At 40.2% G+C, this 23,863-nt stretch overlaps 1 protein-coding gene across 1 annotated transcript; it reads right to left on the bottom strand.

Annotated features, from left to right (window-relative positions):
* Positions 1-1,004: 1,004 nt before the first annotated feature.
* LOC110720188 lies at positions 1,005-2,384 on the bottom strand. Its single transcript, XM_021899198.1, has one exon. It carries the CDS (start codon positions 2,382-2,384, stop codon positions 1,005-1,007), a length of 1,380 nt encoding a protein of 459 aa, XP_021754890.1.
* Positions 2,385-23,863: the final 21,479 nt, after the last annotated feature.

The raw sequence follows: 23,863 nt of genomic DNA, 5'->3' as shown, positions 1-23,863 counted from the left end.
GAAACTATCGCTCGGACATACTAAAAAAATTTCAATTATTATCTAAACTTAAAATTTTTAAGTTTGGCTGGGCCAGAATGCCTAGGTATGTCCTTGCCCCATTAGAGGGGTTTCATAGGATACCTTACCTTTTCCGTCCGTCTAAGTGAGGAACGGACGTATACATGTTACTTAAGGTCAGGTCACTCATTTTTTTTTTATATATTTTTTTACGACCGGGTTGCTGTGTTGCAAGCAACCTAGTTACAAGTTGCACGTGGCGTTTCTGTGTAGAATATGAAAGTGTAAATAAGCATAAGTAGAATGGAAAATAATATAAAATATTTGACTTTTCATTAATTTGTCAAAATTACACTGTTGTGGCCGTACGACTTACATTGCTCGGTCAACAGACCTAGCTGTACATACAGCTTTTGGCTAAGTACTAAAAAAACTCAAACATAATATTTCTTCAAGTTGTCAGTGTTCCATGTACGCAGAATCTGATGGCCGTTCATGGCTTCAAGATGGTAGGTACCATCTCAGACTTCTTCACTGATTCGATACGGCCCTTCCCAGTTTGGGGTCAGCTTTCCATCTTCATTTGCTCGACCCACAACCTCCATTTTCCTTAGGATCAGATCTCCCATTTTTAGCGGACACTTTGACACTCGGCGATTGTATGCCCTTGTCATCCTTAGGCGATAAATCTCATGTCGGAGCGCCGCATTCCTTCTAGCTTCTGGAAGGAAGTCTAGGGCAGTCTTCATGGCTTCCCAATTGGTCGCTTCATCATATAGCATCACTCTAAGAGTGGGCTCATACATCTCAATAGGGAGAACAACCTTAGCGCCGTACACCAAAAAGAATGGGGTTTCCCCTGTGGAGCTCTTTGCTGTTGTTCGGATGGACCACAATACATTGACCAACTCATTAGCCCATAGGCCGCCTGCCTTTTTAAGCTTGCGCTTGATACCATTGGAGATCAACTTGTTGTACGCCTCTACATGGCCGTTGGCTTGTGGTCAGCCAACTGAAGCAAAGCAATGAGCTATGCCCTGGTCTTCCAACCACTCCTTAAGTTGAGGCGTTTCAAACTGGGGCCCATTGTCGAAAACCATGGACTGAGGAACGCCAAAACATGTAATGATACTCTTCCATATGAAGGCTAAAGCGTCCGTCCACTTGATGCCCCGTATAGCCTCGGCCTCCACCCACTTTGTGAAGTAGTCTACTGCTACAAACACATAACGCCTTTGACCAGATGCTGGCGTGTACGGTCCTAAGATATCCATCCCCCATTTGGCAAAGGGGAGCGGACTACTTATGGCCGACAAACTATTAGCAGGGCGATGGATCAAGGTTGAAAAACTCTGGCACTTGTCACATTTTTTCACCATTTTCATGGCGTCCGACTTTAAGCTCGGCCAGTAGTAGCCCAGATGGGCAGCCTTTTCAGCCAAGGCTTGTCCTCCAATATGAGAGCCGCACTGCTCCTGGTGAAGGTCGTCCAGGACATCATGCCCTTTCTCAAGAGTAATACACTTCAGGTACAGCTTCACAAATGCCTTTTTAAACAACTCCCCCTGCTTCATTTCGAACCAGGCCGCTCTCTTCTTCATCAGCCAGCTCTCTTTAGGATCGGCCGGAAGTAATCCATCCTTTAGATAAGAAATGATCCCGTCCATCCAAGTGGAGCTTCTATCAATGATATGTACCGGCTCGACATCAATACTCCTTCTTTCCTTTACCTCCCAAAATACTGACCTGGGGGTATCACATGATGCTGAGGATGCTAATTTAGAGAGGGCGTCTGCCTGATGATTAGACGAACGAGGAACTTGTTGCAGAGTAAAATAATATAGGCCCTTAGCCTCCTCCTTGACAATCTTCAGGTATTTCATCATAGCCGGCTCCCTTGCCTCGAAGTCTCCGTTCACCTGGCCGACTACAAGTAGGGAGTCCGAGCTTACATCCACTTTTGTTGCTCCTGCCACCTTACACATTCTAAGGCCGGCCAGGAGGGCTTCATACTCGGCCTCATTATTAGAGGCTTGAAACTGAAATCTCAGAGCATACTCAAACTTATCTCCCTCGGGAGACTGACATATGACACCTGCACCACACTTGGTAGCTGTTGCATTACCGTCCACGAACACCTTCCAGACTTGGACTTCTGCCGGCTGAAGATCAGGCCGAGTCATCTCAGCTAAAAAATCAGCAAAGGCTTGTCCCTTGATTGCTTTTCTTGGCTCAAACGCAATGTCAAAGCCTCTCATTTCCAAGGCCCACTTGAGCATACGACCACTTGCCTCTAAAGTTGTATATGGCTTCTTTAGAGGTTGGCCTGTGTAGACCAGAATTGAGTGTGCTAAGAAGTACGGCCGCAACTTTTTCGATGCCATGTACAATGCCAAGCCAAATTTTTCAATAGGGGGGTACCTCAGCTCGGCGTTGTGAAGTACATGGCTGATAAAATAGACTGGGATCTGGTGGCTGTCTCGTTCAGCAAGCAGGACGACACTTAGAGAGTGTTAAGAGATGGCGAGGTAGATAAATAGCTTCTCATTCTTGAGTGGACTGACGAGCCTAGGCAATGTATGAAGGTGGCTTTTTAGCTGTACGAATGCTTCCTCGGCCTCTTCTGTCCACTCAAACATGGCTTTCTTCTTGATGGTTTAAAAGAAATAACGGCACTTATCCCCTGATCTTGACAGAAATCTACCACGTGCTGCTAAACAGCAGGTCAATCTTTGTACTTCCTTAATCGTCCTTGGTAACTTCATGTCCAGGACAGCTTGAATCTTTTCAGGGTTGGCCTCAATTCCACGCTGATCAATCAAAAATCCGAGAAATTTACCGGACTCAACACCAAAGACACATTTCTTTGGATTTAACATCATCTTATGCCGCCTGAGTTCGGTAAAAGTTTCTCGCAGATCCTTCAGGTGGTCGGCCGGCTCTTTTGACTTGACAATCATGTCATCAATGAACGCCTCCATATTCCGGCCGAGCTGATATGTGAAGACTGTATTAACTAGTCGTTGAAAGGTAGTTGGAGCATGCTTGAGGCCGAATGGCATAACCTTGTAACAGTACAACCCCTGCTCAGTTAAGAACGCTGTTATCTCTTGATCTTTTTCCCATAAGGGAATTTGATGGAATCCGGAGTATGCGTCCATAAAACTCATCAGGGCATGCCCGGCCGTTGAATCAACCAGGCGGTCGATTTTGGGAAAGGGAAAGTTATCCTTAGGGCATGCCTTGTTCAGATCGGTGTAATCCACACACATTCTCCAAGTTCCATTCGACTTCTTCACGAGAACTCATTAGCTACCCAGTCTGGGTAATAACATTACCCAATGAAATCGGCGTCCAACAACTTTTTTACCTTAGCTGCGACCGCCTGATTCCTCTCTTCTCCATGATTTCTTTTCTTCTGGCGGACAGGCTTAACGGCTGGGTTTTCAGCCAGCTTATGCAAGGCCAGGTCAGGGCTTATTCCTGGTATCTCACCAATGTCAAATGCAAATACATCCTTAAATTTTCTCAGTAGTCGAATTAACTCATCCCCAGGCACACCCAAAGCTATAGTGCCCACACTAACCATCCGATCTGGTTAATCGGGGTCAAGCACTATATCTTGGTGACTGCCGGACGGCAAGGGCCGTAACTCTTCTGGCCGACTGTAGCCGTCGCTCGAAGTGCGCCTACATTAAAGCATATGGTGAATATGCTTGGCACTCATAGGAAGTGGGAATTGACATATACGATTAGGGACGAGGAAAGTATGGAGCCGCCAACAAGTTTTTAAGGAACTTGTAAACCGTTCACGGATCATTTAAGGCAACCACGAATAAAGGGACAACGATAGGCAACAACGATTGACCCGTGTAGGTTACACCCCATTCATAATCCATGAGATTACTAACTCCATATGGTTCGGAACCACGAAAGGAGGATCGGGGATCATGGTACGAAGTGAGTCATGGAGTCACATTCGCCCGTATTGGCCTCTACTCGATTCTTATAGTGAAAAGTGATTCCTGCGATCTCAAAGGCATACAAACAAAGATTCCATTTTCTCCAACCTATTATTAAGCTAAATTGGTTTAATACTAATGCAACACATAATTCTATAGTATTATGATCACTTGATTAAACAACAAGATTAAAAAGGATCCAAAACCAGTTGTCCAAATTATCTTATTAGGCGTGATTTTCAATTACATATTCCCTTTAAACATGCAATATAGTGATCAATAATAAAAATAGAATAAACATTAATATTGGAAGCAATTTAACAATAATAGCGTTAGTCAAATCAAATATAAAATAACCTAATCATGATGCTAGCAATATAAAAATAAAATAAGTAATTAAATTAATTAACTACTCACATTCCGCGCGTTCCTTTAAATTGCTACATCATGAATAAATTGTTATTAACTTCAATAAAAAAAATATAAATTAAATAGAAATTAAATTAAATTAAATTAAATTAAATAGAAAGTAGAGTTGATTTGGTCCAAACCCTCAGTTATGTGTACCTTTCACGCCTTGGTTTAAGGACGGAACCTTGGGAACACGCTGAACCCTAAAAAGATAAAAACCCTACAAAATAATACCGTGTCACGGCAAAGAGCACCGTGACACGGTGACAAGAATTGTCAAACGGGGGAAGATCTCGTGACACGGGGAAAAACTGAGTGACGCGGGAAATAATTAGGTTACGGGAAGTGAAAACGCGTTTAGGGATTACGCGGAGAAAACACGGAGAATTCTCGTGTTACGGGATGTGCACCGTGACACGGGAAGAAATTCCGTGACACGACATTGTCCACCGTGGCACAGTGCAGTATGCCGTGTCACGGTGTAAAAAGTACGCGGAAATTACACAGAATATCCTTGTGTCACGAAATGGGCACCGTGACACGGGAGAAATTTGTGCAGAATTACAAAAATGGGCACCGTGTCACGGGAATAAGCCACGTGACACGTTAGCTTTTTCCGCGTCGCGACATTTTAGCTGATGCGCGGTAATTTCAGTTTTTTACCCGTTTTTAAAATAATCATACCTTTTGATCCGTAACTAGGAATAAGACATATAATATATCATTGGAAATCTTATCAAGTCTAATTTCCAACACAATTTGAATAAAGTTAAAATAATTTTTATATTTTAAGATATTCCTATTTTAGTGGAAGGGTGTCGGATTTAGGCCAAGTTTAGTGTTTTGCTCATATCTTTTTCGTTATAGCTCGGAATTGGGCTTATGATATATGGTTGGAAAGCTTATTTAAAGGCCTATACAAAAAAATAATAATTGGATCAAAATTTTATAGACATAAAATCAGTTTCTCTCGGTTTTGCAATGTGGACACGAAAAATGGAAAATAGGTTATGGTTTAGGGAAATGAGCTAGAAATTGGATTGGTTCATGAAATATATTGGATAGAACATGGATTTAATCACTCCAAAGTTTGAATACTCAACCCAACCAATAATGGCGGTGAAAGGCGTTCATCAATGGGTTTGGTTTTGGGGAGACATTTTTAGGTGTCTACAGAAGCCCCCACTTTGACTGAGTTTGTAGAAACGTCAGTTTCGAAAACGATAGTCAATGTTGTCGATAGGGACAGAGAATGATTTAAGACGTTCTGGGATTGCAAATCACTCTTTATACGCCGATACCTGCAGAAAAGTGTTAGTTTTACAGATAAAAGAGTAAAGGGATATAATGCGTATCTGACACTAGTGTATCGGTGACAAATCAGTTTGGTAGTTTCCTATTCTTGAAGGAATCTGTCGGATGACGTATGTTGAAATGCTTTCCATGATTGAGGAAAGCCAACAGATGAGTTTGGTAGCTTTCCAAGCCTGAAGAAACCTACCGAATGACACTTTCCATGCTTGAGGAAAGTCGACATATGATTTTGGTGTTTTTCTATGCTTGAAGAAATCCACCGATAATGCTTTTCATGCTTGAGGACAGACGATTGATGATTTTGGCAGCTTTCTATACTTGAAGAAATCCACCGGATAATACTTTCCATGCTTGAGGAAAGTCGACAAATGATGAGCTTGCAAGTCTCTGTGTATCGAGAACCTTGCGTCGTGAAATGATGGTGGTTCGATTTTCCTCGAACCTGGGTTGTAGATGGTCCGCTTGTCCCCGGACGTGGGCTGTAGTTGGTTCGCTTGTCCCCGAACGTGGGCTGTAAATGGTTCGCTTGTCCCCGAACGTAGGCTGTAGATAGTCCGCTTATCCCCGGACGTGGGCTGTAGATGGTCCGCTTGTACCCGGACGTGGGCTGTAGATGGGCCGCTTATCCCCGGACATGGGTTGTAGATGGTCCTCTTGTCCTCGGACGTGCGTTGTAGATGGTCCGCTTTACCCCGGACGTGGGCTGTAATTGGTTCGCTTGTCCCCGGACGTGGGCTGTAATTGGTTCGCTTGTCCCCGAACATGGGCTGTAGATGGTCCGCTTATCCCCGGACGTGGGCTGTAATTGAGACCTGCAAAATAAAATTTGCCAAGGGACTCGTATAGACTATGATTGACTTGACCAACTGACTTGACCAACTTTGACTTGACACGACATGACATGACATGTGTATAACTTGTGGTCGTGTGTGTATATGGTGTGTGCGTGTGCAAACACAAGCAACCGAAAATGAAAAAGCAAAAAAATTCCGTCATTTTTGTCATGACACGAGTGAAGGGTATCGACTTTCTCCCAAAAAAGAAAGACGTGAAAGCTGAACTTCTATTTTTGAACTTCCCTCGATGAGAAAATTTTGAAAAAGTGTTCGAACTTCTCCAAAAGAAAAGGAAAGAAGTTTTGAACTTCCTCGTTGAGTAAGACAAAATGAATCGCATGGATTGAATTGTTTTTCTTGAAAGTAATGTATGCATGATGCATGTCCTTAGGCCAGGAGGCTAAGGACAATTACATCATGTGACACGATGAATGAACTTAGGTCATGAAGCTAAGCATCATATATGGTGTAAGGAAACGATCTTGAACGTCACTTAGGTCTGGAAGCTAAGCATGTATACATATAAAGTGATTATTGCATAATGAACGTTGCTTAGGTCAAGGAGCTAAGCACGATATGTTTTGTATGAATAAAAAATGTTGCTCAACACATTATGCGATGCGTGAAACAATGAATATTGCTCAGGTCAGGAAGCTAAGCAAGTATACAACGTTTCTTCTAATGAATGTTGTCTTGAAAGATGATGAAACATGCACAGTGTTGAAACAAGATTTCATGAAAAAGGGTTCTTAAAGGGAAGGATGATATGGATATGGATGTGTGAGTGAAGTGTGTGAATGTGATACTAAGGCTGGCTGCAAGGGTTATGGTGATGGAAATATATGTGAGAAGAGTCAAAGATGATGACTCTTTAGGCTAGGTAAGCTAATGTGATATGGGTTCAAGCCCCCAAGTCTAGCTCTAAATGGGTAGGGGTAAGCATTGGATATTCTTTGACTCGATTATGCATGGATATGAATATGAATGTGAATATGAATGTGGCCGCACCTCGATGAGAGGTTGCCTACGTAACCGTTAGGAATCAGGCCGAACGTAGCTCTAACCGAACTTTGCACAAGTGTGTGTACACCTCAAAGAGGTCTTTCAAGGGTTGTAATGTGGTTAGGTAAAAGTCTTAAGACCCGAGAGAAGCCCCCAAGATGTGTAATTGTGAATTTGAAAATTTTGAATTTTGCAAGTTTATTTTCAACATTTTTTTTTTGCTTTGATTTTTTTTTCATTCTTTTGAATCAATGTAGGAAATCTCAGATCATGTGGTCCATCACTCACTTAGCATTCATGTTTCTCAGGCACGGTACCAAGCACTCTATGAGGGACGCAATTTGAGACGTGTTCATATCAAAGACATTGGAACACTTGCCTTTAGACATTGTTTTATTGTTGCTTTGCTGCCTTTTTTTTTACTTGCTTTTTGAATGTTATACAATTACACATATTCCAATCCCAGGGTTAAGTAAATGTGGGCTGAAGAAATGAAGGCCAAACGTTAGACGAGACTCAAAATGGTTGATGAAGAAATGGAATGTGATTGAACAGTTAACAGGGAATGACAGGGTTGCAAAGGTGCCTCAAGTCATTGGTGTACCTTGGGTTTAGTTCGGTAATTGAATTATTATTTTTATTATTTTTTTTTATTTTTTGAGAATGAATGAATGAAAAATTCTATGATCGAGATGTAAAGGAAATTTTCTCATTTTATTAATGGAAAAGGTACATTAAACATATAAAAATTCAAAATGGAAAACCTATGCTAAACATGAATGGGGAATGGAGATGAATGATAAAGAAAGAAATCATAAAATCTTGCACGAAGGATCTGCTGTGCGCCTTGTGTTCATTACTTCTTGCCCGCCTAGAGGGACAGGAAGTTTGTTTGCATCCACCAAGTCTTGAATGACGTCCTTCAAATTCCAACATTGCTCTGTAGTGTGGCCCCTTCCTTGATGGTACTTACAATGGGCATTGGGATTCCATTTGGTGCTCCTTTCTTCAGGTTTTGGCTCTGGAAATGGCCCAATAGGTGTGATCAAGCCTTGACCGTAAAGGCGATCAAAGGCCGCATCATAAGTCATTCCTAAAAGAGTGTAAGTTCTTTTCTTCTTGGGCAATGGAGCATCAAGAGATAACACTTCATTGATATCAACTTGGCTTATATTGTTGGTAGTATTTTCGTGCTTAGAAGACGAAGAAGAAGGATGGTCGTTCTTCTTATTTTTCCAATTGTTATTATTGTTACTACCATTAGTCTTTATTAGCTCATCCTCGATATTGATTTCGATGTCGTATACAGCATCGAAAGTGTTCAGTGGAAGAAATTTGAGATGTTCCCTATATTTATGAGTCAGATTTTGAATAAAGAGGCGAACCGTCTCTCTTTCTTTGGGAGGATCTACCAAGAGTGAAGCAGTTTCCCTCCACTTGTTCAGGTAAGCGGTGAAGCCTTCATTCTCTTTCTGTTTGGGAATGGAGAGTTCACGTTCAGAAGTTTTAGTTTGAATGTTACACTTGTAACGATTTATGAAACTTTCGGTGACATCTTGCCAAGTTGCAGTATGCTTGGAATCTAAGGAATAAAACCATTGTTGGCAAGCATGTTCTAAGGAGAGAGGGAACACCGTAGGGAAGAGTGTTACGTCTAATCCCTTAAGAGCCATGGTTGCAGAAAACGCCTTCAAATGGAATATTGGATTGTCAGTAGGCTTGAACTTTGGAATATCAACAGTGGAGAACTTTTCAGGGAGTCTGTCCTTCACATCCAAAGGAGTGGGAGGCCGTTCCACATAAGTGAAATCCTCAGAAATATTACTCATTTGTTCCTTCAGTTTGTCAATGGTGGAAACAGTGACCTTGTTTTGTTCCATGGTAGTGACCCTAGTGGTAAGGGTTTGCAATCATGGCAGACAGTGCCTCGATGGATTTGTTGATGTTCTCAATATATTCTTTAGAAGCCATTGAAAGGTGATGAATAATGGAGATGGCAAAGTTCTCTTTGAACGCCTATTAGATCTGAGAGATTGTTGCGGTAATGACTCGAACCGTATTAATCTATCCTTGTTCCTTGACCAAGTACTGTGAAATAAAATAATTCACTTAATTATTTGACTCATTGCTCAAGATAGGAAAGGAAGGAAAAAATAGACATTTGAAAACAGGTGAGAAAACTCCACTCATTTTTTTATTATGACGAAAAAAGGGTGCATGAACCTAATATACGATCATAAATGACCTGGTGCATGACTCGAGTCGTAACATAAAGAAAGTGTGTGGACTATACTTGACTCGTGAGTGACTAAGTGATGTTATAAGACTCGTGGTATGATTGTATGGCTAGACATGTGAACAATAACAAAAATGACTGACACAAGGACCAAATTAACATGGAAGACTTTAAAAAAGCTGACTAGACTTATTTCAAGGGCACCGTGACACGAAAAACTGTACCGTGTCACGGTACAAGCTGTCATGACGCGGTGGATTTTTTTTTTTTTTTGGAAATCCACCGTGCCACGGTGGAAATTGCCATGACACGGTGAACTTTCCCGTGCCACGGTGGATGCTGACGTGGCAGGGATTTTTTTTTTTTGGTGTTGGAAATCCACCGTGGTTTGTCGTGACACGGTAGATCGCCGTGGCACGGTGGATGCTGACATGGCACGACATTTTTTCTTTTTCTTTTTATTTTTTTTTCTAATTACTAAGTGAGTACGGTCCATTGGCAATCGTTAGTCATAAAATAATCCACCATAGACAAAGAAATATCGTTAAGGTTAGGATCAAAACGACCAAACATAAAACACGTAGGTACAATGATGCAAAGAATAGTTCACAACCTAAGATCAAGTTCTATGTTCGACTATGGTCAGGTTTATTTGGTTTCAATAGGGTACCATGGTTAAGAGTTTGGACGCGTTAGCAAGGCAGCCTCCCTTGAGGGTGTATTCCAACGGGCGGCTCCGCGAGTTCATGGTTTGGGTGGATTTAATAACTCGGATGAACCCTTATTGCCATGAGCGTTTTTGGGTTGATAGAGCTTAAATCCCCCGGGGCTAAGACGCATGTAGAACACACACGTTTTTTTCAGAAAAATCGAAGGAAGTTGACTATGAGAAGAGAAAACAAGCCACCAGACTAATTTTAGGACTGCTGTGACACGGCAAAAATTCCCGTGACACGGTACGACACACCGTCAGACGGTGCACTGTACCGTGACACGAAAGATAGAAAATCTGACTGGTGCCCTGTTTTCCTTCGTACGCAATCAAGTTATTCAATTTTTCCTACGGGACAGACCTAAATGCGACGTTAAAACATCTATGCATATGAAAAAATGCCAAATTAATCACAGGAATATTTTTCAAGAATCTTTCAAGTCTCATCCACTCATCTTAATTAAATATCGATCACTCAAATCGATAAATAACCAAGAATCCTCCCTAGCGGAGTCGCCAATTGTAGGCGTCGCTCGAAGTGCGCCTACATTAAAGCATGTGGTGAATATGCTTGGCACTCATAGGAAGTGGGAATTGACATATACGATTAGGGACAAGGAAAGTAGGGAGCCGCCAACAAGTTTTTAAGGAACTTGTAAACCGTTCACGGATCATTTAAGGCAACCACGAATAAAGGGACAACGATAGGCAACAACGATTGACCCGTGAAGGTTACACCCCATTCATAATCCATGAGATTACTAACTCCATATGGTTCGGAACCACGAAAGGAGGATCGGGGATCATGGTACGAAGTGAGTCATGGAGTCACATTCGCCCGTATAGGCCTCTACTCGATTCTTATAGTGAAAAGTGATTCCTGCGATCTCAAAGGCATACAAACAAAGATTCAATTTGCTCCAACCTATTATTAAGCTATATCATGAATAAATTGTTAGTAACTTCAATAAAAAAAATATAAATTAAATAGAAATTAAATTAAATTAAATTAAATAGAAAGTAGAGTTGATTTGGTCCAAACCCTCAGTTATGTGTACCTTTCACGCCTTGGTTTAAGGACGGAACCTCGGGTTAAGTATGGACTCCTTGGAGCGCTTAGGGGAATTATTATGGAAGAATAAGGAGGCTAGAAATTAGGTTATAGAGGGAGAAGAGAATGATTTTTGGTGTAAGGTGAGAGAGAATGATTATTGGTGCCCCGAACTGTAGAAAAGGGGGTCCTACAAAAGATAAAAACCCTACAAAACAATATCGTGTCATGGCAAAGACCACCGTCAGACGGGGGAAGATCCCGTGACACAGGGAAAAACTGAGTGACGCGGGAAATAATTAGGTTACGGGAAGTGAAAACGCGTTTAGGGATTACGTGGAGAAACACGGTGAAAACGCGTTTAGGGATGTGCACCGTGACACGGGAAGAAATTCCATGACAGGGCATTGTCCACCGTGGCACAGTGCAGTATGTCGTGTCACAGTGTTAAAAAGTACGCGGAAATTACACTGAATATCCCCGTGTCACAAAATGGGCACAGTGACACGGGAATTTGCACCGTGACACGGGAATAAGCCCCGTGACACGGGAGAAAATTGTGCAGAATTACAAAAATGGGCACCGTGTCACGGGAATAAGCCCCGTGACACGTCAGCTTTTGCCGCGTCGCGGCATTTTAGCTTCTGCGCGGTAATTTCAGTTTTTTTACCCGTTTTTAAAATAATCTTGTTTTAGTGGAAGGGTGTCGGTTTTAGGCCGATTTAGTGTTTTACTCATATCTTTTTCGTTATATCTCGGCATTGGGCTTATGATATATGGTTGGAAAGATTATTTAAAGGCCTATCCAAAAAAATAATAATTGGATCAAAATTGTATAGCCATTAAATTAGTTTCTCTCAGTTTTACGATGTGGACACGAAAAATGGAAAATAGGTTATGGTTTAGGGAAATGAGCTATAAATTTGATTGGTTCATCAAATATATTGGATGGAACATGGATTTAAGCACTCCAAAGATTAAATACTCAAACCGACCAATAATGGCGGTGAAAGGCGTTCATCAATGGGTTTGGTTTTGGGGAGACATTTTTAGGTGTCTACACCGACCGACTGTCATTAGCTGATTTGCTTGATCTATCTTGGCCGCCTTACGCTTCTGGCCGACCTGGTATGCTGGGTGTGAGGTTCCTTCTTCTTTTGGCTTGGACACTTTTGGTCCGCGGGCTGTAGGCTTAACCGCCAATTGATTACATTCCTTAGCCATCTTCTGACTCCCTTGGATTGTCCCAATTTTTCCGTCCATCCTCTCGAACTTTGGCAGCATTAGATGAGGTACAATGACCGCTTTGGATGCATTCAACGTAGGACGGCCGAGTATGACATTATATCCAGTCAGCTCTTTTACGACTAGGAAGCAGACAACCACATCTCTTCCTTGCCCTTTTTGCCCAAAGCGGACGAGTAGGTCTATCCGTCCCACCGGGTGGATAACATTTCCCCCAAATCCTACCAACGGGTGAGTGATGTCCTGGAGAGAATCCTCTGGGAAGCTTAGATTCTTCAAGGCGGCCAGGCCGATAATGTCAGCGGAGCTACCCGTATCAATCAATATTCGTCCGACCTTCAAATTGGCTATCTTCATAATGAATACCATGGGATCATTGTGCAGGGCTTTGACCTCCCCGCGGTCGGCCTCACTGAAGATTACTTCGGGAAAGGGTTCGGCCTTTACTGTATCCGCTTGCATCACCTTTCCCAAGTTCTAGGCGTCCTGCTTGACCCTTTTCATGGTTGGGCTGCCTGAGGCGAATCCTCCTGATATCACGGCCACAAAGCCTGAATCAGTGTTGTTCCCATCATCTTCCTTGTCTTTATTCTTATCATTTTTCTGTCATTTCTCGGCGTGTTGTCTATCCGTGTGTAAGTGAATTTGGACTTCATCACATAAGAGTTCAGCATGCCCTTCTCGGCTAGCTTGTGCAGTAGTCTCTTCAAATTGATGCAATCGTTCGCGTCATGTCCCACGTGCTTGTGGTAATGACAGTACTTGTTCTTGTTCCTGTATTGATCCGGGCCTCTCAGTTGTTGTGGTTTTTCAAACTTAAACTTATCCTTGATTTCCATCAAGATAGAATAACAGTCCTTGTTAAACTCATACTGGGGCTTGTACGTCTTGACCTTCTTGGACTTCTGTGGCTGGCCATCGGCCACCCAGACTTCTTTTCTCGTTTTTCCTTCTTTCTTTTGGCCGGCCGAGTCTTGCTGAGAAGATTGTTTCTTCTTAGCCCCCTTGGCCGGCGCTTCTGATTTTGTGAGCGAACAAAAGTCCGCCGCTTCAATATTAGCTTCAGCTTCTCGCAAAACATCTGCGTATGTCCGAATCTTTTTCCTTACCAGGTCAAATTTAAAAACCATTATGCCTTAATCCCCGGAGAAATTCAGAATAAGCCATTTCATCCGGCAGATTATGAATTTGGGCTTTTTCTTGGTTAAATCGTTGGACGTACGACCGTAGGCCCTCATTTTTCCCTTAAACGATTGTTGCCAAATTAACGCTAGGCTTTCGAGGTGGTATGTTGTATGAAAAATTTCCCACAAACAGCAAACTAAGAGTAGTAAAACAATTGATACATCTGGCCGGGAGGCTATTAAACCAATCATGTGCCACACCTTTCAAAGTGGCCGAGCATTTGCACCAGGTAGCATCATCTACACTTTGCAAGTACATCAGGTTTCTGTACGAAGTGATGTGTTCCTCTAGATTGCCCGTACCATCATAAGCTCCCACAAGTACACTCTTCACCTTCGGCGGCTGAGGGACAGTTAAAATATCTTGCGAAAACGGAGGCAGCTTATCTCCTAGAGTCAGTAGGCGCATCTGCCAATCAATTGGTTGTGGCTGCACGGACGGTCCAGCCAAGTAGGGAGCCTGACCGTATGTCTGCCCGCATGGCCCATATTGTCCGAAGACTTGAGGATTCGGCAGCATCAAGCCATTGAATCCCTGGGAGGTTGATATTGGAGTGATTGAACTAGAATAGGAGTTGGAGTGCGGACGGCTGAAATAGGAGTTGGAGTGCGGACGACTTGACTTCGGCTTGAGATGGCCGTGTTGGTATGTTGGGAGAGAGAATGATTTGAAAAATCATCCGGCATAGTTGGGGTTGAGGCCGTGTCCAAGTAAGCGGCACGTTCCCGCTGCTTATGCCGAAGGTAATCCCTTGCGTCCTTCCATCGTCTAGACGGCTCAGGCTCCTCTTTTCGAGGCTGCCTACTCCTCCCCCCAGTCTACTGTGTTTTCGCCAAAAGATTAGAGAAATTTGTCCGTGGTACCCTTGGGGACCTTCAAGTCGGCCTACGAAAAGGGGTGTTCTCGGCGTCCGTTGCATTGGCCGCTTTGCTTTGTGCTTTCTTCGGAGCCCTTTCCCCCTCTCTCCTGGGCGGCTTCCTAGAGGTAGAGGCTTCGTTGCTCCCAAACTCCTTCCGTAGCTTGTTGAGTGCGGCCTTCAGAGAGGTTGCGGTAACAGGAGGGTCATCAGCTTCTTGAAATGTGGCAATCAGCGGATCGCTGGTACGGATTGTAGGGATTATATCCTCTATATGTCCATCCTTGCCTGGATTAGGTGTCTCACCGTCTATTGCCATAACGTACGAGTATCCCCAAAGACGGCGCCAAATGTTTTGGGTGTTTTTTGGATTTCCTCGGATACTGGTCACGCTTCCTGGCAACGAGACGGATACACCTGCAAAACAAAGAATATTCCGTTTGTCGGAATATTTGCCTCCGACGATCAAGTCAGTGATCGGAAACTGAAAAGGCTAGAGAGAGAAAGTAGAGAGAAGTTGGAGCTTTTAATGCTCACTTTCTTGTAATGTCTTAATCCACCCCTCCCATCATAAATGATTGGGGTATTTATAGGGGTGGAGCTTGTGCCCCATTTTAGGGTTTGTACCCTAAAATTGTGTGACGTGATTGGATGCGCAATCGGAGAACGCCACGTGTTTCTTTGGGGGGCGCCGCTTTGCGGCTTTCAATGATATCTCTAGGGATTTGGGCCCTGATGTAATTAGGCCTCTTTTACGTGCTTATCTGAGGGGCCATGTATGAACTAAACACGTGGCATCTTCCTGTAACGACACGTGTCACCTTCTTATTGGGCCACGTGGCGCTACAAAATTGGCCAAATCTCTTTGAGGGCTTTTAAGCTGGACGAGTGGCATCTTCCCATAGTGGCAAGTGTCGCCCTCTAACTGGTCCATGTGTGCGGGGTATTTTTACCCTCAACAACTAGCATTGTAGCAATGATTCCATGTCACTATTGTGAAAAAAACATCCAACAAGTTTTGAACATGTGACCTCATGTATATGAGATCACATTCTTATCATTTTAACTAATAGTAATTCATGAGATATATACACACATAAATTAATATATGTTTAAGTAAGCACATAAAAAGGATAAAAAATAATTATATAGCCTTGTAGGGAATATTTCAAGCATTAATCCCTAGCTTGAACCCCACTGTGATCATACACTAAAGTACGGTGGCGTCCAAAGGGAAAGAAGATAGAGCAAAAGAGTCGCCAACAAGTTTTTTTAGGAACTTGTAAATCGTTCACGAGGTGAAGGTTACACCCCTTAACGATCCAGGAGATCGTCAACTCTAATAGGTCTTGAACCATAACTGGTAGTTCGGGGGTGAAGGTACAAATCCAACCTAAAAGAGATTGAATTTGCCCTAATAATAGGCCTCTACTTTATTCTGATCGTATTCATGTGCGCTTTCTGACTAACATGCAATCAATAGGTTTAGCCCTAAACCTGTTTATCTATGTTGGTTGAATATTAATGCACAAATAAAACTATTATTGGCGATCACTTGAATTATAATTAAAATAACCCTAAACAAGACTATTAATTATCTTATTAAGCGTGATTACAATTACAAATTCCCTTTAAACATGCATAAAAGGCGTGATCAGGCAATAACAATAAATATCAAGCAACATAATAATAATCATAACAATAATTATAATAATCAAAATCATAATCATAATTAAAATAATCATATCAACGTTAAAGCATAATACTAGCAAGATCCTAAGCATGATACTAACAAGATTAATAACAAACCCTAGCATGTCACTAAACGATAAAGATCAGATCTTTAACCCTAACATGATACTAACAATCATAAATATCAGGAAGAACATAAAAGGCATCATACTTTTAATCATACTTGGTATTGAAGTTACCCTAGACATGATATTAGGAATTATAATAACAACCTAAGCATGATTTCTACATAATAACATCAATAAAAACCGTTAAAGTACTTATTTGGATGCCTCGTACCTCTTTCTAATAACAAAACACACACGTTAGTAACTTCAAGGAAAATAAAACAAACAATTAAATTAAATAACAATTGAAAGAGAGATTTGGGACCAAATCCTCATAAATTAAAACCTTTCACGTCTTGGGCGAAGACAACTTCGAATATGGCTAGGTGTATCTAAGTCTTGCGAATGCGGAATTTTGTATTTGAGAAAAGGCTAGTTTAGAAAAGAGAAAGAGAGTAATCAAGAGAAACTTGATGAGAGTTGGTGAATGAAGAGAATTGGTGAATTAAACGGAGTTTTTAGGAAGCTATTTATAGAGAAAATCAACCAAAAAGATAAAAAATCAATACAGAGTTCTGACACGTAAAACGAGGTTAGCGCCAGACGCTGACATTAGCGCCAGGCGCTAACGCTAGCGCCAGGCGCCAAGCTTAGCGTCAGGCGCTAATGCTGGCGTTTGGCGCTAACTTAATTATTGACGCGTTTTCTAAAATCAGATAGAAATTGCCGTACAAGAGGATAAAATCGTATTTTCCTCAAAAACATTCTTTTATTCTAATTAAAACTCTAAAAAGTCAACAAAAGTCAATTTATCAATGCTAATTGAATTAGTAATGAAAAGAAACCTTCTAGAAGAATCTAGAAGACTAAAACCATTCCTAATTGCATTAGGAATGATAAATCTATATTAGGCCATCCCCTAGATCATTGGGCTGCATATAAGACTCAAACCGGGCCCAGTTCAGCAAATTGGGGCATAACTTCCTCAATATTCATCGGAATTGGGCTTATAATATATCGTTGGAAAACTCTTTTCAAGCCCTATCCAACTACACTATTATTGGACCCATATCATGGACCGGCCAAACTAAATTGACTATTTTCTTAAAATAGGTTTTCAAAAATAGAAAGAAGAGAAAAGAAACTAAAATTATCTGCAACACTAAACTTTCCACACTTTCACTTCATTCGATTATGATTCGACGTGAAAGGTACTCATCACCGGGTTTGGTTTTGGGGAGACACAAATAGGTGTCTACAAGCCTAGAAAAAATTAATAAAGAGGAATAGGTTCAGATTACTTGAGAGGTTCATATAGGGGTTACTCGAGGAGGGGTTCACTCAGTTAAGAGTTACTTGAGGGGTTACTCGATGAGTGGTTACTCGAGTTACTCGATCAAGGGTTAGCGGTTACTCTAACTGAGTAAATCGAGGGGTTACACTACTAGAAAATAGACCATTTTTTAACAGAAAAATTCCATTGGAAACACCCTGAATTCTGCCGGAAAACCCATTTTGACGGATTTTCCATCGAAAGCGGTTGTCAGAAAAGATTTTGTAGGAAATTAAAAACGACTTCAACGGAAATTCCGACGTAACTCCAACATCGAAAGAGATTTTCCGATCCCGGAAATGTATGTCAGAAATTTCCGACGGACACATTTTCGCAGGAAATTTCCGACGAAAATTCCGTCGGAAAATACTTCATCCAAATTTTTAAAAATCACGCCGCACCACCACCGGCACGGCGTATCACCACCTCCAACCCTAACTAATCTAACCCCCACAATAGACCACCACCACCACTACCCCCCACTCAGACCACCACGGCCCCAAATTAACCTTAACCTAAGCCCAGACCACTATTAGACCGCCACTCTACCCAAACTAACCTTAAGCCTAAGTCTAACCTTCCCTAACTTAAATCTAAACCTGCCTAAGCCCACAGCCACCACGAACCCAACACCACCAACCACACGCACACACATCACACACGCACACACACATCAGCCACACCCACCACACGCACCACCAACACCACTACCCCCACATCAGACCACCACTACCCAAAAAATTAAAATAAATACATAATAAATTAAAAGAAAACAGTAAACATATCTTATGAAATCTTCAACTTTTGGTTTAAATAGTCAAATTTGACCATGAAAGCCTAAGATTTGGAGTTTTCATGCTCCAATTCGACAAAAAAACCATTAATTTGTTGTGTTATGGATGTAGCAAACAAAAGCGGTGGTCGGGGTTTTCATGGGTGGTTGATGTTGGTGATTCTTGACGGAGAGAGAGGGGAGGACGGAGAGAGAAGAGGAGGACACAGAGAGGGGGGGGAAGGAGAAGAAGACTAAGAAAGAGGAAGGAGGAGGGAGGCGGAGATGAGAGAGAAAAAGAAGGAGAATATTCAAAAGAAGAAAGATCGAGAAGAAGATAAGAGGAGGGGATAGAGAATGAGAAGGGGAAGGAGTAGGGAAAGAAGAGGCGGAAACGAGGAGGGGGGGTCAGCTGTTTAGGGTTTGGGTTATTTTTTTTGTAAAAAAACAGATTCCGATGGAAATTTTGGCGGAAGTTTCTGATGGATATAAATCGGTCAGAAATTTAATTTTCCGACGGAATATTCCAACGTATTTTTTGAATTCGACAGAAATATTCGGCGAAAAAATAAATCCGTCGGAAATTTCTGTTTTTTCAACGAAATTACGTGTACGTCGAAACCAATCCGTCGAAAATTGACTTGATTCTAATAGTGTTACTCGGTCAGGGGTTACTCGAGTTGCTCATTCAAGGGTTACTCGAGTTACTCAGTTAGAGGTTACTCAAGGGGTTACTCGGTCATGGGTTACTCGATTTACTCGGTCAAGGCTTACTCGAGTTACTTGATCAAGGGTTATTTAAGGAGTTTTGTAAGGGGTTACTCAAGTAATTTAGTCGGGTTATTTAAGGAGCTTAGTTTGAGGTTACTTTAGGGTTCAATTAGGGGCTAACTGTCTGAGTAACTTGAGTAATCCCGACAACTCAAGTAACCCCTGATAAAGTAACTTGAGTAACCTCGACAACTCTAGTAACCCCTGTCCGAGAAACTCGAGTAACCCTTTGTCCGAGAAACTTGAGTAGTCCCGGCAACTCGAGTAACCACTGATCGAAAAACTCGAGTAAACCTTGACCAAGAAGCTTAAGTAACCCTAGGGATGGCAATTTAATTCGATTTCAATCCGAGGAAAAAAGTCCGATCCAAGTCCGAAATAATAAAATTCGAGTTCGAATCCGATAAAAAAAACTCCGATCCGAATAGGATTCGGATCGGACTCGGACCTTACATAGCATCCGACCGAGTCCGATCCGCGAGTTTTACATGGAGTATAAATTTATTTTACCCTACTTTTTGTACTCTTCCGCCATTTTTCCTCAACCATTCAACCTCAAAGCCTCAATTTTTCCTTTCCTTTCTCCTAACTCCTCTCCTTCCTCTCTCCTAACTCCTCCCCTTTCTCTCTCCTCAATTTTCTTAGAACTACTCCATTTGTTTGAGAGTTTTTTGTCAACTACTCCAATTATCAATCAATAATGGAAATCTAAACCAAAATAATAAGAACTCGTGAAGAGTCTCTCATCATCTATTATGAAGTAATTTTTGTTTTTTGTATGGTTGTTTGATTAAACACCACTTGTTTCACTTGAAGATCTGAAGGCCGAAGCCAAGAAAAACCTTGGAAGTTCTCTGTTTCCCTAAGTAATTTGGGTAGAACTAAAAGTTCTTGGAGTACGAGTATTTATTTTTGTGTAGATATGAAATTATTTAATTTTTTTGTAATTGTTCAAGTGATAATCATTATTATTTCTATGTGTAAAAATTAAATTCTAAACTTTTGCAACCCCTCTATTTGTAGTTTTTCTAATTCTGATCTAAGAAACGGAAGAAATTTGTAATTCTGATTTAAGAAAAGGAAGAAAATAATGTTTTAAAAACGGACATGGATTCGGAGTCGGAGGAGGTCGAGTCCATCGGATTCAGATTCGGGTTTTATATAAGCGGAATCGGATTCCAACTTTAGGTCTGTTTAGTAAAGGGATCGGATTCGGACCCTACACAGTCCTACCCGAGTCCGATCCGTTGCCATCCCTAAGTAACCCCGACAACTCGAGTAACCCCTAACCGAGAAACTCGAGTAACCCCTCTTGCACTATAAATCAGGCCACATATAAAAAAATTGTGTTAAACAACTAAATTTTGATGCGACATAACTTATACTCCCTCCGTCCTATAATATTTGACACAATTTCTTGTTTCGTCCGTTCTAAAATACTTGACATGTACCTAAATATGGAATGAGACCAATAATTAAAAAATATTTTCCTATACTCTCTTTAGGACCACAAACCCCAAAACCTAATTTTAGATATCTAAAAATGTCTCCCCAAAACCAAACACGATTATGAACAACCTTTCACCGTCATTGTTGGTCCCGTCTGTTCAAGTATTTAATCTCGAAAGTGTTAAAAATCATATTCAGTCAAACATATTAAGTCAATCCATTTATTCAAACTCAGTCCAATTCATATTCAAGCCCAAACCCTTTTAATTCATTTCGTGTTATTTATTAATTAAGTCCAATTAATAAATAATAAAACCCTAAGCCTGAAATTATTCCGGAATAGCAGAAACGACGCCTAAAATATCACATACTTAATTGTTAAGCAAAAAATAAAAGGAATCTTGACGGTTTCAGGAAAACGCGTTTACCGTGTCACGACCGATATGCCGCCACGGTATTCTGCACCGTGTCACGGTGCACACGTCGTGACACGACATTTTTCTAGGGAATCTCTGCGGCGCCTTTTCACTTTTAGGGTTCCGTGCTTCACCCCTCACATATTCTCTATAAATATGAACCTAATTTCCTTAGTTTTGGGGCACCAACAATCATTCTCTTCTCTCTCTTAACCTAAACACTAGCCTCCCTATTCTTTCATAATACTTCCCCTAAGCACTCCAAGGAGTCCATACTTGACCCGAAGTTCTATATTTAAACCAACGTGTGAAAAAAAATTCAAAGAAACGCGGAACGTGAGTAGTTAATTCACTTAATTACTCTTTTTATTATTCTTGTTGCTAGTATCATGATTAGGGTTATTATTATGATTTGATTTGACAAACAATTTAGGGTTGAATTGCTTCCAATATTAATGTTGATTTTATTATATTTTATGATCACTATATTGCATGTTTAAAGGGAATATGTAATTGAATATAACGCTTAATAAGATAATTTGGACGACCGATTTTGATTTAGAATCCTTTTTAATCTTGTTGTTTAATCGAAGTAATCACAATGTTTTAGAAATATGTGTTGCATTAACATTCAACCAATTTAGCTTAATATTAGTTTGGAGCAAATTGAATCTTTGTTTGTATGCCTTTGAGATTGCAGGAAATACTTTTTACAATAAGGATCGAGTAGAGGCCCATACGGGCGAATGTGACTCCATGAATCACTTCGTACCATCATCCCCGATTAATATTCAACCAAGTTTTTAAGGAATTTTTTGGCGGCTCCTTACTTTCCTTTTCCATAATAATCGTACAATGTCAATGCCCACTTCCTATAAGTGTCAAGCATATTCACACCATGCTTAACGTAGGCGCGCTTTGAATGACGCCTACATTAATACAATTAAATCCTACCGTCTCTCCTCACTACCCCTACCTCCCTACCTTTTGTTTTCTTACAATACAAAAATACAAAAGAGAATCCTTTACATTACTCCGTATAAACAAATATTTTAAATGAATCCATATGTAGTTTTCTTAAACTACTTGTCCACCCAAACATCCCAAGTATTACGGTACAAAGGTATATAGTATTATTAACTTTAAATTTGTGATTTTGATTAATTAACTTTTATTATTATATTCTATATTTATATTTGTTTATACATAATTTTATTTAAGTGCCCCACTTTGACTGACACACTTGTTAATGCAAAATTTTGACTATTGATATATTTAATTATATATAAAGTCATACTCACTTCACCTTTAAAAAAAATGTTCTGTTAAATTAATTATAGTTCAGTAAATAAGTTCAATCTAGTAAAAATATGTTCATTTCAGTTAATATAATTTCACTTTAGTGAAAATCAATAATTTTACAGAAAAATATAATATAGAATTAATAAAAATAGTTATAATTTAGCAAAAATAATTTCATTTCAATAAAGTAAGTATTTAAGTTTATCAAAAATAATTTTAGTTCAGCTAAAATAAGATAATATAAATAAAACAGGCGTAAGTATAAATTATAAAAAGTTGATGTATTGACTTCTGAGACAATTCTAACATGTACTCAGATGAAGCACAAACATTAGACAAAGAGGTGTATGCGAATAATATTGCTACGGGGCACTTTATAAAGGAAAGAAAAGTAATACATGAATAATATTTACCATATCATCACGTGCATTTGGCAAAAAGCTGCCTTATACTGTTATTAAGAGCTTTTCTGTAATCAGTAAAGAGTAAAGACACCCTTGGTTGTAATGAAGTGTCATTGTGTCAAACAAAGGATGTAAGTTATGCAACGGTGTAACCATAGTATTAAATTTATTCAAAGCTCACCCTTAAGCTAGCTAGCTGGATCGCCAGTCTGTATATATTCAAAAATTAAACCAAAGAATGTAACCATACTTTTATTTTGGAAATATGTTCTCGTATTAATGTAAAGTATACTACCTCCTTTGATTTTGTTAACGATTTTATTGTTATTATATGCACAATGATTAAGAACAAGGTTAAAGAATAAAGATAAATAATGTGTGCAACATCTAGATTTGTGTGGAATATTATGCAGTAATATCTAAATTAGTAAATTGTCCCAGTTAAAAAAAAAAAAAAAAAAAAAAAAAAAAAAAAAAAAAAAAAAAACCAATTCCTGTAAAATATTTTGAGCCATACACAAGTTCCCATTCTTAATCGATCACTAACCCATGACCTCATTGGTTTAATTACAACCGAATTGGTAAGTACGGAGTACTTCATAAGTTCATAATTTCATATCTATACCTAATCTTTTCTAATTATTTTACATATGTACATAGCATAATTGTCTAAAAAATGGAAAGGTAGAGTAATTTTTTTTAATAATCTAATTATCATAATTATAAGTTTTAAAATCATTTGTAAATCCAAACAAATATCTAAGAAGATCAAATTATTTAATAGTAAAATGTATTAATCATAAAAAG

Source organism: Chenopodium quinoa, unplaced genomic scaffold (genome assembly GCF_001683475.1).
Source record: "Chenopodium quinoa cultivar QQ74 unplaced genomic scaffold, ASM168347v1, whole genome shotgun sequence".
In the NCBI taxonomy this organism is placed as follows: Eukaryota; Viridiplantae; Streptophyta; class Magnoliopsida; order Caryophyllales; family Amaranthaceae; genus Chenopodium; species Chenopodium quinoa.
This window is presented reverse-complemented; position numbering and strand designations above follow the sequence as displayed.

Excerpts from the sequence above, each read along its gene's own strand:
- LOC110720188 (XM_021899198.1), bottom strand. The coding sequence starts at position 2,384 with ATGGCATCGAAAAAGTTGCGGCCGTACTTCTTAGCACACTCAATTCTG.